The 16,026-nt window shown below is 49.4% G+C and overlaps 1 protein-coding gene across 2 annotated transcripts in view; it reads left to right on the forward strand.

The window, feature by feature from the left end:
* Window positions 1-6,431: 6,431 nt before the first annotated feature.
* RETREG1 (reticulophagy regulator 1) overlaps window positions 6,432-16,026 on the forward strand; it is a gene marked incomplete at its 5' end in the record, with an annotated part of 122,908 nt that continues 113,313 nt past the window's right edge. For both annotated transcript variants that reach the window (XM_082836919.1, XM_082836920.1), the window contains one exon: window positions 6,432-6,775. In XM_082836919.1, coding sequence (XP_082693045.1) covers window positions 6,432-6,775 — 344 coding nt within the window. The remainder of the gene's footprint in view (window positions 6,776-16,026) is intronic.

A 16,026-nucleotide genomic window follows, 5' to 3' on the forward strand; every position in this document is an offset into this window, starting at 1 on the left:
GCTTGGAGTGTGGACTCAGTGAAGAGTTCATCTGACTGGTGAAGAGTTCATCTGACGATAGTCAAGTGTCCAGATTCGCGAACAGCTAATCTGCCTAAAAAGAAATACGACTGTTAGAGATGACCCAGGACTTTAGAAGGTGGCTTGTGATGTTGATTTAGCGGTTCTAGGTGACTGGACATCGTTGGAAGCATTTGGGTGGGTGTCCCGTGTTGAGAGCTGTGTTTTAGAGGAGGCGTGTATGGTGTGGATCGGAAGAGACGGAAGCACGGGGCTACTGCAATTTAGACAGGCAGCAAGTGACGAAGCTTGGACAGGGAAGGTGGCTCTATTTTGAGAAGAAGCGTTCTCAGCGGCTAGTGACAGATGAGAGACGGATGGGGAACCTGTATAATTTATCATCCAAACCCGACACCTTTGAGAAAGAAAACGAAGTGCTATTAATAACCACGCCGGGGCCTTCCCTGGTGGCGCAGCGGTTAAGAATCCGCCTGCCAGTGCAGGGGACACGGGTTCGAGCCCTGGTCCGGGAAGATCCCACATGCCGCGGAGCACGGCGAGCCACAACTACTGAAGCCCACGTGCCTAGAGCCCGTGCTCCGCAACAAGAGAAGCCGCCGCAACGAGAAGCCCGCGCACTGCAATGAAGAGTAGCCCCCGCTCATCGCAACTAGAGAAAGCCCGCGCGCAGCAACGAAGACCCAACGCAGCCCAAAATAAATAAATACATTTATTTTTAAAAAATAACCATGCCAGACAATAGGCATAAGCCAGGACTGTCGTGGGCGACCCTGACATATGGTCGCTCCACACAGAGAAAGGAGTGACCAGAGTCAAAACTCACTCCGGTTATTTCTTGCCCTGGGGACTGTGGGTGACTGTGGTTTCCCGGGCAGTTGTTAAAGCTCCTTCTTGTGCCAGGGTGGTGGCTGTCTTTGTGATCCCCCCCGTGTCTTCCCCAACAGGGCTTGTGAGGAATCAGACAGCCCCACACGGGATGGGTTAAGAAACAAGCTTAACTCATAAGGAACAGGGACCCACTGGGGTAGACATTCCTGAAGGAGTCTCTTCCCTCCAACTCTGTCACCTCCCTTCCTGATAGGGCAAGAGCAAGAACTACCTCATCAGTGGGAGAAAAAACGGTCTATAGGTTCACTGGATGCCAGCGGTTGGCAGAGTTTGGGAAATCCAGCGGCCCAGCACCTGGGGAGCTTGAGGCCACTGAGCCTGTGGGACCCTGAGTTCATACGCATCTTCTTCCTGGAGAAAGGAGAAAGGCCTTCGGTCCCAGCAACCCAGAGGAAGCTCCCAAGGCTGTTTTGGGGGGCCTGGTTTAGGGCAGAGGTGGGATAGGAGAGTGCAGTGAGGTAGACAGAAACCGTCAATTTACAATAAATCGGCCTCCAAGCAAATGTATCATACTGTGAACTGTATCAAATATAATCTCCAAACTCCTCTGATGGCTCAGGAGTCCTGTAGAGCTTAAGTGTGCCCGTGAACAGCCCTGGCTGTGCCCGTTTATGCACGGGTCTAAGAGGATGCAGGTGACACAGCCTGACTGCATGATCTCAACAGGGCCCGGGCCGCTATCCCAGCCTAAAAAGTCACCAGGTTTTGTGCCTGATTTCTAATGAACTAAAATTAGTCACAGGTGACAAGCCAAATACAGACTCTGAAGGGATGTCTGTGGGATGTAACGCAGCGATTCCAGGACATTCCACGAGTCTAATTTTAGCTTAGAGAATACCCCTGAGACTGAAGGCCTGATTTGGAGACCTGCATTTAGAGACGAGCACATCGCGGTTTTGCTTTGATGATGGACATCAAGCTGGGGTCTCAGGAGACTGGAATTTTGAGTCTATCCCTTCTCTCGGTAAAAACAAAGAAACGACGATAAAAAAGAAAATCCAGCAATTTCAGGAATCCTCCGCCGCTCACAGAATTGTGTCTGAACTGACACTCAAAACTCCGTCTGTTTGTCCGGAAGTCTCATCACATCCTCTGAGCCCCACAGTCCATCTGATCTGGCGTCTGAACTCACCACGGCCGGCCTGCCCTCTGGCAAGTGTTTGTACAGGGCACTCCCTCCACCTGGATCCTGTCCAGGACCCGTGCTGTGCCCTGAGCTGCAGACCCCTGTGCCCACCTGCCTAACCGGCCTTTCCGAAGATGTCCCAAACTTGTTCCTCATCTTCCCCCCTCTCCTAGCGAGGGACAAGGAAAGAGTCTCTTCCAGTGTCTCTGCCGGGCTCTGTGGAATCCATTGCCCCAGATACTTTCCTGAAACACAGACCAAGCCACTTTACTCTCCTGCTGAAGGCCCACCTAAGGCCCCAAAGCCCACACTCCTTAGCAGCCCATCGGGGGAGACAGCTGACTTCTGCACCAGCCCGCCAGAATCCTAAGAGTTTATACAGAGGCCTTAACGGGGTTCAGTTACATTGACCGTCCAAACGGTCTCAACACCACACTGCTCTCTCATGGCTGCATCCTTGGAACAGCTCCGGCTGTGGGAACGGTGGGCAGAACATATCTTCCGAGGACAGGGGAGGGAGTGAGGCGCCTCCAATTGCCTGGTCCAGCTTGAGGCTCAGTTGGCGGTCACGTCCTCTCGGTGACCTCCTCCAACAGGACCGGAATGGTGGACCCGTCTGCTGAGTTGAGTGTAACCGCTAGGCAGGTGGGAAGGGCTTGGAAGTCAATGTTCTGAAATCATCCTTGCTGATCACGTGTGTGTGTGTTGACGTGTGTGCCTGTGGGCAGATAAATGGTACCTTTTCGGGACATACTCTTGTAGCGTGACCTCAGGTTCCTTAAATTAACCTTCCTGAAGACTTGACAAAGCTCTTTTGTATATTATTAGGGAATAATACGTAAAACTGAGCACCCCAACTGGGTGTGGTTGGCCACCATCTTGCGGTTCATTTCTGGTTAGCACCTCCCTTACAGAATGCTTATCGAACACAGATTATTCTGGGTTGGATATTCCAAATCTAATAAGCGCAACAGTCAACCCAAAACAGAAATAGCTAATTCCTTTTGTGAGCTGGGCCTTGGAAACCAGGCACACTCTTCCTTTCCAGCCCCTCTGTTGTTGCGTGATGTTCCTATTTCTCTCTGCTTAGACAATTAGGTTCTCCTGACTCAGTGGCAAAAAAAAATTAGGGAGAGTTAGGAATACAGACTAGAGGATATGGTAAGAATAGGAGGGTAGAATTGCTTTAACAAAATTATCAATACAGACTGGAGGATATGGTAAGAATAGGAGGGTAGAATTGCTTTAACAAAATTATCAGCACACAAAAATCTATCTGCAGGACTAATATAATACAACATCGATGCACGGCTCCTTCATTTAAGGACCTCCTGTAGGAGTCTAATATGAACCATTTTAGGGAAAAAAAGAAACCAATATTGGGGCATTTCCCTCTCATTCAAGGCTTAGCTTGGTGTTGCCAATGTGACCTCCTAGAGTGGGAATTAATTATTCATTGTTTTTCTCTCCTATTACAAGCTTTCTAGCTACTTTTGGAAGAGAAAAGCGAGTGGCCTCTTTTAAGAGTTCCTGTGTGTATTTTGGTTTTCTTTGCCTGAGCTGTTATTTTCTGAACTGTCGCATAGATTCAATGGCTACAACTATTTTTCTCTCTCTCTCTCTCCTTTTTTTTTCCCCTCTGACACATACCCATTTTCCTTGTTTCCCTCGGATCTATATTTTCAAGTCGTCTATCTCATTAGTGTTAATCACTCTGTCCCCAGGACACAGAGATGCAAAATTCAGAAGAGAATCTTAAACGGTAAGGTTACCCACAGGGGTTTTAAACGTGACATGTTGTTGAAACGAGGGGACAAGGTTTATTTTAAGCATCATTAGCATTATTTTTATGTAGTCTTAGCACTGAATACATTAGTCACACATCACAAAGATAAGTAGACAAAGAAAAAACACACAGTAGCACCCATTTATATGTCTAGGCCAGTGTCTACTCCTGTGACATTATCTGCTGGTAGATTAGAGGTCAGAGGTGAAAAAGACAGATTAGAGCAATCAGTCCAGTTTTTTTGTGCAAAACAGTGTTGGGGAACATTTTACTTTAAGAGAGAAGGAAAAGGTTTCACAGAGCGGTGAGTAGGGAACTTTATCATTAAATGGAGAGAAGTGCTGCAAATCACATGTAGCAACTGAAGTTGAGCTTTTATGTGCCTTGGTTGTCGACAGCTTTCACTATCTCAACCTATCCTGACAACAATAATTAGAATTCCGGGGAGAAGGAGGAATGTGTCGGATATGGCAGACATGTTTCTGAAGTCATATCATGCTGTTTTGGACAATGGGGATATCGGGTTCCTCACCTCCTCTGCCCTGCAATTCTTCCCTCCAGCTGTGGAGTCTAGGGAGGAATCTCCGAATATTCGCAACCCCTGGGCTGTATCCAGTGCTAAGCAAAGGCCAGGTGACACAATAAAGCATCCTTTATCTTTCAAAAGGTCCTGCACTAGGACCAAGAGAGAGGGCAATACCCGGGGAAAGATGGTCTTTCTTTTGTGGAAAAAAAATACCGGGATTGTTTCCACATTGCTGTTTCATGCCTCCCTGGCCACTCTCTACCGGGTTGTCGCGATTCTTTTCAAAGACAAGTCAGAAACGTGAGACTCTGCGTTGCCGTCAGGTCAAAAACCAAACTTCCTTCCACTAGTGGATCAGTCGAGGCCTTGGTGACCTCCTGCAAATATACATAAGGAACCGTACGTCCACCTGCAAGTCCATAACTTCACTCGTGTTGATTTCCCGAAAGAAACGACTGCCTCCCCTTCCCAACCTCCACTTTACTTCCTTACCATTCAGGGCAGATGCCGTCTATTCCAAAAAGCCCCTTGAAACCTGACTCCTCCACCCTGTCCCTAATTTTGGATGCACGACTTAAGTAAGGACTCTTAGCCCTGAGTGATTATTTCTGTCACAGCAGTTATCACGATTGTCACCGGCCTGTCCTAGGACTGTGAACTTCCTATGCGTGGAAGCCATATCCACAGAGCTGAGCAATATGTTGGGCACATAGTAGGTGCTCAGTAAACCTCTGAGTGAACTAGGAATACACCCTCTTGAGGTATATCCTACATACAGGAAAGTGCACACATCTGCAATGTACTGAATTGCTACATATGTGTACACAGAGGTATAAACATATATAATGACCCCAGAGGAACACTATAGAACATTCTCCAGAGGCTCCCTGGAAACCACAGGCTTTAATTGCTCTGGGAATGAGCCCCATCCATCCTGTGAAAGAAGGCTGGTTGCCAGTAGTCAACTCCAAGAGGATGTAAGATGCTCTGATTCATCACAGGTAGAATGCTCTGGATGGGGAAGGGACATTTTATTCCAGAGAAAAGTGACAGCGGGGATTAAAGAACAGAACCTTTAAAAAATGCAAATAGTGAAAAGGGAGCATAAACATTCACCTTTCTTCCCTTCCCCCCCGCACCCCGACACTCACCCGGAAGCACAAGAACCAGTGAGGCCCCGGAAGGAAGGTCTCAGGACTCTGTCACGCCCTCACAGCGCCTTACCCGTCCTGATACCTGTGGTGACCAGAGTGACTCTGAACGACCGAAATCAAGGCTGCCCAAACCTGTGTGACACACGCAAGGGGTCCTGCTTCTAAGCTCCCCTCTCACCTGTGCCTCCCACGGACCAGCGTGCGTTCTTGAGCCAGATGACGCTGCCCGCAAAGTCGGAGAGGAAGCCCCCAGACCCCTTCCCCATCACTGCGGCCGCTCGTGAACTGACCCAAAACGTTTTTGTTTTTTTTTTCCTTCCTTTCTCAATCCAACCTTTATATCATCACGTTATTCGCAGAGTACTGAAGACCTATGCTATGGGTGTGCAATCTGTCCCTGCAAGGGCACTGGGCCTGCGGCGGGGGCGGGGGGCGTCGGGTCGCTGGCGGCGGAAATGCGCTGCCAGGGGGAGGGGTGCCCGTCACGCCCGGTAAGGCTGCGGGCTGGGCGATCGGTGGCTTGAGAAAGTGAGGATTCCAGTTGATTCCGCCCGTGGCCCTGACTCCCTTTTAGATAAATGGCCGGGCGGCGGTGCTCTACTGCGCCGTCCCCCGCAGCTGGAAGGGAAAAGGCGGTCACGCTCCCTCGGTCCCGGGCGGGGTCCCCGCTACCCCCGGGACGCCACCCCGCTCACACGCCGGGGCGGCTGGGGGAGGCCGCCCGGCCCCGCCCAGCCCCGCGCGAACTGGGCCGCACCCACTTCCCCCGGGAGGCGGCCCGCCGCGGCAGGGGCTGACGTCACAAGGCACCCAGCCGCCGGCGCCCCGCGGTGCGCGCCCAGCGCCGGGACCCGCCGCCCTCTCGGCGCGACACCTAGGCGCGCCCGCGCGCGTGCCCGTGCCAGTCCCCGCCCGCCAGCGCCGCCGAAGATGGCGAGCCCGGCGCCCCCGGAGCCCGCCGAGCAGGGATGCCCGGCTCCCGCAGTCGCCGAGCAGGCGTCGCCGCCGCCGCCGCCGCCCCCGCCCCCGCCCCCCCGGGCTCCCCGCGAGGAGCAGGAGGGGGAAGAGCAGGAGGAAGGGGAAGCGCAGGAGGAAGGGGCGGCGGCGGGCGCGGGGCGGCAGGTGGAGGAGGCCGCCGGCGGGGTGGCCGCCGCGGTGACCTGGCTGCTGGGGGAGCCCGTGCTGTGGCTGGGCTGCCGCGCCGACGAGCTCCTGAGCTGGAAGAGGCCGCTGCGCAGCCTGCTCGCCTTCGTCGGGGCCAACCTGCTGTTCTGGTGAGAGCTCGGGGTGGGTGGGGACGCCGGGGAGGGCAGGTGACCTTGGGGCGCTCGGGGGCGGGCGGAGGGCGCGCCCAGGGCCGGGGTTGGGGGGAGGTGCACGTCGGACCCCGCGGAGGAAGGTGTCAGCCCTGGCCCACTTTCTCGGCCACCTTTCTCAAACAGGTAGACACACTTCAACTTTCCTCCAGACCCACCTCCCTGTAAACAGTTGTCATTCTCCGTGTGTGTATGCAGCCTCGTGGGAGAGGTGGTGGGCTGACCCCACGCACCTGGACCGACAGGTGTGCCCAGAGTGCACTTGGTCTTCGCTTTCTGAAACTCTCAGGTCTTGACCTGCTCGCCCAAAGCCTGCCAGAGCACAGACACTTGAACTTGCATTCGTTCTTGCACCCAGAGCGGGCCTATCTGGACCAGCTTAGGTACACGCTGAAGACTGAGCCTGTGTCCATCAGCCACCTGAGATGGGCACTGAATGATTTGTTTTTCCGTTCCCTGGAGGGTTGGGTTTACTGTCTTTACTCCCTGATGAGAAAACAGGCGGCAAACGGGTGGATTAGGTACATCACCGTGCCCCGCAGGTGTGCAGTGTGGAAAACAGTCGTGTTTTTAGCTGAAGAACAGAGAGAATACACAGGAATGTTCTGTGAAAAGCCCCTGATCAACAGGTTTGTCTCTTCAAAAAGCACCCTTCACCTCTAAAGACGGGGGAAGTGTGTGGCTCCTTCACTGAAGGTCGTGCCCTGTTATCTGTTACCGGTCTGATGGAGGGTGGAGAAAAACCTTCTTTGTCTGCAACTGTGTCCTCATGACAAGCATGACCCACACACTGCAGAATAAGCAGAGCTTCAGCAGTGGATACTTGTTACAGGACATAGATTTCTTAAGCTTAAAGTGAGCAAATAAATGACCGAAACATACACAGCCTGCTACTTTCTAGGTTAGCTCCTTTAACCTGAAGGTTTTTCTGCAGATCTGTGCTAGTCCTGGTTTTTCTCCTGAAATGAGCTGTTTCTTTCTTTCTTTTTTTTTTAAAATTATTTATTATTTTGGCTGTGTTGGCTCTTTGTTGCTGCACGCGGGCTTTCTCCAGCTGCAGTGATCAGGGGCTACTCTTCGATGTGGTGCACGGGCTTCTCATTGTGGTGGCTTCTCTTGTTGTGGAGCACGGGCTTTAGGCGCGTGGGCTTCAGTAGTTGTGGTGCGTGGGCTCAGTAGTTGTGGCTCATGGGCCCTAGAGTGCAGGCTCAGTAGTTGTGGCTCACGGGCTTAGTTGCTCCGTGGCATGTGGGATCTTCCTGGACCAGGGCTCGAGCCCGTGTCCCCTGCATTGGCAGGTGGATTCTTAACCACTGTGCCACCAGGGAAGCCCGAGCTGTTTCTTATTAGACCCCCGAACGTGAATTAACTGCACTTTGGGTCTCTTAGCTATCAGTGTTTCTAGAGTTTATTCCATAGTTCTGCAACCTGTTATGAAGTTACAGTGGGCACTCAGAAGAAGGACGATATAGTGTCTGATGCTATATTGGGCAACAGTCCCATAGTCTTAGGGCTGGGTCTCCCTCATTTTACCAATGAGGTAAAATTCTCTTTCATAATTTAAAATTTTATTTATTAAAAAAAATAGCCAATAGCCTCCGAGTTCAAAAGTTTAAAGGTACAAAAGGTTAAACACTCTGTAAAGCTTTTTCCCATGCCTGTCTCTGGCTATCCACTTCCCTACCAGAAGCAACCAATGTTACAAGTTTCCTGTGTATCTTTCCAGATAGTGCATATTTCAGCAAATGCAAAATATTCTATGCAATTTGTGGAATACTATCTGGACTATTTTTCTTCTTAGTGTACTTTGGCGATCACTTCCTTGTTCTTTTCCAGCTGCACAGAATTCCACTGTATGGATGTCACGGATTAACCTGTCTCCTACTGATGGACTAAGATTGTTTCCAACTTTTGCTATGACACCATTATAGCTAATGGCCTAAACATGCATTATTTTGCATATAAGCAAGTATTGCTTTAGGATGAATTGCCAGAAGTGGAATTGTTGCGTCAGAGGGGGATGTGCACTTGTAGTTGTTTTTTTTTTTCTTGCGGTACACGGGCCTCTCACTGTTGTGGCCTCTCCCGCTGCGGAGCACAGGCTCCGGACGCGCAGGCTCAGCGGCCATGGCTCACGGGCCCAGCCGCTCCGCGGCATGTGGGATCTTCCCGGACCGGGGCACGAACCTGTGTCCCCTGCATCGGCAGGCGGACTCTCAACCACTGCGCCACCAGGGAAGCCCTTGGCACTTTTCTTGATGTCATTTTTGGGGAAATGAACTTTTTAAATGCATATTTTTGATTGTTTAGTACCTGGTACCAGCATTAGCGTTTAGGATTTTGAGCCTGGGTTCAAAAGCTCTAACATTTATTACCTGCCCATTATCTGCAAGATTTTAGTGCTGTGCACTGAGAGCACAAAAGCTGAGACTTGGCCATAACAAATGGGTATAACTCAAGGCTGAATGGAGCGAGTGGTAAAGAGTCAGAGAAGGGATCGTTCATTTTGATGCAGTTTTTTTGGGGGAGGTGGCATCCTGGCTAGAAGGGACTGTGGAGTCTTCATAAGGAGATCATGCTCGAGTCAGATTTGGATGGACAGGAATGATTTGGGTAGATCTAGTATATGGTTGATAGCATTCCAGTCCTCAGGAATTGTACTTAATGTTTCAACCAATATATTTGACTGATGCAATGCCACATGAGTTGGTGGGGAAAAGTAGGGGAGATGAGAGTGGCTGGGTGTTTTGGAGACGCATCCGGGGGCAGTGGTTGCCTCGAGTGTCATACTTTGTTTTTGGACCTGTATTTTCTGTAGGCAATGGGGACCCAAAAATGCCTTGTAAAAGTGCCCATGAATATTTTAATGGGCAAGTAAGTTGTGGTACATTTATTCCTACCATAAAATAACATATAGAACAATGAAAATAACCTACAGCTATAGGCAACAACACAGATGAATTTTACATACGTAATTTTGGGCAAAAAAAAAAAAAAGCACACAGTATGTACAGAATGATTCGGTTTTTTGAAAACTATGCAAAACTAAACAGTACTGATCAGAGATATGTTGATAGAAGACATTCTTATCTGCAAAATCAAGAGAGTGGTTGTCCCTGGGAGGAGGGAGAAGGTTTGATGACAGAGGGCACGTGGAAGGTTTTGGAGTACAGGCAGTGTTCTGTTTTTTGACTTCAGTGGTGGAAGTTACCTGGTGTTCAAGTTATAATTATTTTAAAACTATGAGTGTGTGTGTGCATTCTTATCTTTGATATATTTTTTGAAAAATACTAAATAACGCTTAAAAAAATTGGTATTCACTCAGAGCTCAGAGGAGTTTGATAAAATACAGACCATTGTAGCACCTGTCTCAAGAAGCAGGGTTTCCGCAACCTGAAATAGATCGCCCAACAGTCTAATAGTCCTAGGGTTGGGTCTCTCATTTTACCAATGAGGGACATGTTTGTGAATTCTTTTTCTTAATTTAAAATTTTATTTATTAAAGAATGGTCAATACAGCCTCACAGTTCAAAAGTTTAAAAGTATAAAATGGTAAACAGTTGGAAAGGCTCTTTCCGACACCTGTCACTGGCTACCTGTCTCCTTCCAGGGGCAACCAGTGACACCAGTTTTAAGCACACCATCAAACAGAATGAACCCAGTGAAACAGAAAATACCCATCTGCTTTTGTTTTTAAAGAATTAGCTGCTTGCGGTATACTGTCAATAAAACGCACACACTCTAAGTGAACAGTCAAATGTAAACGCCCATGGAACCACAATGACAGTCAAGATCTAGAACATTCCGTCACTCCTAAAGATTACTTTGGCTTCCTTTCCCACCTGTAGGCACCCCGGGGATTGATCTGTTTTCTGTTCCTATAGGTTAGATTTGTCTTTGCTGAAGTTTCATGTAAATGATACCTTACAATACGGTGTGTCTGTGCCTGGCTTTGCTTACCCAGCATAAGGCTTTGAGATTCATCCCTGTTGTGTACGTCAGTAGTTTGTTGCTCGTCGCGGTTGGCTAGGCTGCCACTTCGGGGATATACCTCAATTTGTCCATCCATTTGCTAGTCGAAGTTCTTTGGGGTCGTTTTCACGGTTGGCTATTACGAGTAAAGCTGTTGAAAAAATTCAGGCACAAATATTTGTGTGAAATGTCTGGTTTTGGTGAGAGGAGTGTGGCAAGCTCTGGCCATGCTTTCTATGGCCACGTGGCAGCTACCTGGGGTAGCAGGGGCTGGAGGATTATGTCTCTCTTCTTGCTCTCATTGCTGGTCACGATACTGAAACCGAATGCCACACAATGCAGCCTGGAAAGCTGCTCGGATGTGATTTAGTCTTGAACCTGCCGTTGGAGACCATGCGTGCAGAGAAATCTATGCTGGGCCCCTTTCCTCAGAGCATCTGGCACTACCTGATGACATTACCCTCCACTTGTATAAATGGTTCAACTGCAAGAAACTGATTAGCCTGAGGTGATGACACAAGGGCATGCCCTGCAGGAGACCTTGGGTCCTCTGACTTTTGCCGTATTTCAGGCTGGGCACCTGTGCAGTCTGGAATGCCCAGGACCCACTTAGAGTCCTTGGAGGCCTGTCCTTCAGAGTTGGTTTGGAAGGTTGCAGGGTCCAGCTCCCACTTGATGTCAAGAGCCCCTCTGTGCCATCGCTAATGGGTTGGGCCAGCTTGCATTAGAGCAGTGCCCCTCAAAGAGCGATCTCTTACTGGCATCATCGTGGCCGTCACCTGAGTGCTTTTAGAGATGCAAATCGTGGACTCCACCCCACACATATGAGCCAGAATCCCTGCGGTGGGGCCAGAGCATCTGAATTTTCTCCAGCTCACCAGGTGACTCGAGTGTGAGAATCACTGCATTTGAGCACTTTCTGGGATCCTGAACTCTCTTCTCCATAAGGCAACATTTCCACTGCTGGACAACTCTGACTAGCAAATATTTTTCCTATACTGAGTTAAGCTCACCTCTTTGTTATCTCTACAGCTGCCCAAGGTCCGGGCTCCCTCCCCAGGACAGTCCTCTGTCTGTTTCAAGATTTGTTCTGTTCTCCATTTCTGCTGAGTCTTCTTTCCCCCAGAAGAGAAATCCTGGGCTCCTTCCACTGACCAGGCTCTTCTAAACATGCTTCAGTTTGTACGTATTCCTCCTCAGATGCAGCATTCTGAGATGATACAACCAGTGTGTGCTTTTCCCCATCTTCCTGGACAGCATCCTTCTCTTCACATGGCCTGAGACAGAATTTCTTTATTCTACTTGATAGTAACTCCTTTGACAGCTACTACTATTAATGATTGCTGCTGCCATCAAACTATACCTGCGTATATAACTATATACGCAGGTGTAGTTCGTCAGGCTACAACTAGTAAAATTATTAAGGATGCTCACGTTTAGCACCTCATTTAAGTCTTACAGCAGCCAGTGAGGCAGGTATTATTCCCCTTTTACACAAGAGGAAACAGGCCCAAAGAAGTTAACTGAGTTGTTAACGATGACTTTAACCTGTACTATTCAATAGAATATTTGCAGTGATGGAAATAGTTGACGTTTGTACTGTCTGGTATGGTAGCAAGTAGCCTATTGTGGTTATTGAACTTATGACATGTGGCTAGTGTGACTCAGGAACTGTATTTTTAATTTTCTTGAACTTAAACTTCAGTTCAGATAGCTACATGTGGTTACTGGCTACCCATATTCAGTAGCACAGTCCTAACCTGGGTCACGGGCCTGGGTGATGAAGCCGTGTCCTTTTCTGCAAATTCAGTGTTTCTTTCTTTTTAAAAAAAACAACTCTGTCACTCTAAGGAATAATGGAAGACAGATATGGGAATCAACAGGGCTTACATTTTTCAGTACTACAGAATTTCACTTAATAGTTTCAGCATGGGGTGAAAATAGTTATGTTGGGAGAGGGTGGGTTCTGCATTGAGAGGGATCATTTTTAGCCTGTTAGCGAGTCTAGTTCACGTCCCTCGCCTTATCTCAGCTCCCTCTGGGCATCAGGAGCCGTGGAAGAGTGTCTGCTCCAGGCCCACGTGGTGTTGGGTCCATGGGGTATACCAGAAGTCCCAGGTCTGCACTTGGCTCTGAGAGCTTACTCTCTGCTTTAGGAGACATGGCTGGTTCAGTGAATTGATTGAAACAATGCACCACACTTCTACATCGTATGCCACAGTTTCTAGGGCTTTACAGTTTAGGAATAGTGGATATCAGAGGGGTTTGGAATAGTTGATGAAAGCTCTGTGCGATTTATTGTATGTATAGGCCTAGCAGAGAAGGTGTAACTATAAAAGTAAGGTTAACGGTGAGGGCTTTCCACATGGGACAAACCCAGGTATAAATGGGGGACGCGCACTGAATGTTGTCACTCTGGGGAGACTCACCTGCCTCAGGCTGAGGGTACATTGGGGAGCGGGAAAGAGAAATTATTATTCTTGTATGCATGGAACCAGCATGGGATCTGAAACACTGTAGATGCTCAAGAAGGTTTAGTGAACTGGACTGGACTAGAGGGTATTCCCCTAGCCTGGACAGGGCAGGGCTGGGTTAAGGAAGGTCTTGCAAAATAGAAAGGCTTCAGGTCACTGAAAATAGTTGTGGACGTTTTTCATATTCAGTAAATGTTTCTTGAGTAGTGGCCTCATGTGCTTGTTCTTAGACCCAGGAAATCTTTCACGAGTTCCCATGTAAGGCTGTTCTCTAGGCCTTGGTCCTTTAGCACCAGGAACTGCTGGTTGAGGACCTAAGAAATGGGGCTGTTTCTACCAGATTAAGGCTCCTTCTAGAAACCCAGCAGGTTTTCTTCTCTAGTGTGATAACCGCAAAGCTCATCGTTAGTGATTTTGCACAGTTTTATGGTTGTGCCTATTTGTGTAATAACTTTCCCTCAGCTTCTTTTTGCTGCTGTTTTTCCTTCTTATCCTGTTGTGCGTGAATGTTTTTAAGCTGCCTGATTGATCGAAATGGGTACAAATCAATGAGGTGTATCATTGTCACTAGCTGCTGGGAATACAGTGATGACTAAGACACATTCTGATCCCTGGTGAGAAGCACAGATTAGTAAGCAAGTAATTCTCAGGTTATGCTGCGAGCACTAAATTATCATACATGGGCCAAGATGAACCAATAGGATTTCCTTAGGCAGTAAGTGGGGGTATGGAGATTGGGGAAAAGACGGGATAATCAGTATGTAAAAAGTGGAAGAGAACTAATACATACTGAGTAGCTGTTATGTGCTAGGTACTCAGTTAACTGATGGAAGCTTGAACAGGGTACACAGTAGCACTCATCACTATTCATTTATGTAGAGAGAGAGGGGAAGGGAAGGGGAGAGGATGGGAGGGGAGGGGAGGGGTGGGACAGGTATTTTATTTTCTAGAGGGAATATCCACAGGTGAGTTTGGAAAGAGAAACATTGGGGTCACTTTCTGAGGAGTTTACTATTGGATTGTGCTAAGGAATTTGGACTATATCAAATAAGCAGTCTTTGTCTATTACTTTTATGTAAGTACCATCATGTATATACTGTCATATAGCCATAGTCCCTTTATCTTAAGACCTCCATTCAAAAATTCAACAAATATTTATTGTCTACTGCATGCTGACACTGTTCTTGGTGCTAGAGATGTAACAGTGGACAAGAAAGCATGAGATCCCTTTTCTCATGGAGCTTATATTTTCGTGGTGGAAATGGTGGAAGAAAGACAATAAACAAATGCACAAAATGCTAGGAGAAGCTAGTTGTTGTGGAGAAAACTAAAGCAGGGACAAGGGACAGGGAGGGACAAGGAGGTGCTACTTTTCTGGGGTAGTCAGTGCAGGCTTCTCAGAGGAGTGACTGTGAGCTATCGCCCGAAGAGCACATTAGCGAAGGATCCAAGCAGCTACTTCTGCAGCAGAATGCTCCAGGCAGAGGGAACAGGGTGTGCAAAGGCCCTGGGGTGAGTGGGCTGGGGGTGTTTGCAGAACAGCACGGAGTCCAGTGTGGCTGGCGCTGGTTGAGCAAGCAGGAGACACCATTAGTTTTAGCTCAGAACTTCATGCAGCGAGTGTGCCAGACTATGCTTACCGGCTTCCATCACCCGCCCCCCACCCCCGCCCCCCGCCGGTGAATGAGAGGAGCGAGAACCTGGGGCCAGAGGTGGGGCAGGGCACCTCTGCAGGAGCACGTGGTGGTGAAGAGAGGCAGCGGGGTGGGGAGACTGGCCATAAAATCAGGACGACTGAGTGATTGCTTGGATGGGAGAAGAGAGGGGGTGGGGGAGTGACTCAGCCTCCGAGGGTAAATGAGGAGTGGCTGGTGTTAACCATTCTGAGGGTCCCTCAGGGGTTGCAGCAGGGGACGGGTTGGGTTGAAGTACAGATGTGTGTGTGTTGGGGGTGGTGAAGTTTCCTAGGGACCACCTGCTGGGCTGTATGAGAAGAGAGCCTGGGGAGAGTGTGAGGAAACTGACCTCAGCAAGGTGGTGATGAAGGAGCATCTTCGGCAGGAGGGTCAGAGCGCGGCGAGTCCCAGAGAGCGGGGTTCCCTGGGAGCCAGGTGAGGTCGCAGCCGGGTCTGCTGGGGTTCCATCGGCAAGTGCTCCTTCCTGGGCGGCATGAGGGCCTGGCCTTCCCAGTCACACCAGAAGGGGGACCCTCCCTTCCTCCCAGCCCCTCACCACCGCCCCCTGCTGCAGCATCGTGGCTCAGTCTCTGTGGAGGACAGAACTCCCTACCCTGCCCTCCAGGGCCCCTCTGGGATTTGGTCCTCAGGCCAGATCCTGACTTGGCCAACGGGAGTTCAGACAGTTTAGGAAATCCGTTCTCTCCCCGGTGCCTGGCTTTCGTGCCTACCAAAATAGCCGATTTTGAATGTCAGAAGCATTCTGTTGTTAGCTGTTTCTGTTGATTCCAGCTGTGGAAGAAGGACCTTGGTCCTTGTCTTTGAGGAAGGAATTCAGCAAAGGGACCAAGACTGTGAAATAGAGACAGCATTTATTAGAAGCACAGTACATGTGGAAGAACACACAGGCGAACTTGGAGTGAGTTGCGTGCAGTCGGGGTGGCTTAGGTTGCTTACCTGGGGGCAGTTTTCCGGGTTGTCTCCGGCCAGTCATCTCACTTGTGCTTTCACCTGATCCGGGCCCAGTGATCCTGCTGGTATCTTATCTCGAAGTATCAGCGGGAGACCAGTTGCAGCCCCTCAGCGT

Source organism: Leucopleurus acutus (assembly GCF_964270905.1).
Source record: "Leucopleurus acutus genome assembly, chromosome: 3".
Classification (NCBI taxonomy): domain Eukaryota; kingdom Metazoa; phylum Chordata; class Mammalia; order Artiodactyla; family Delphinidae; genus Leucopleurus; species Leucopleurus acutus.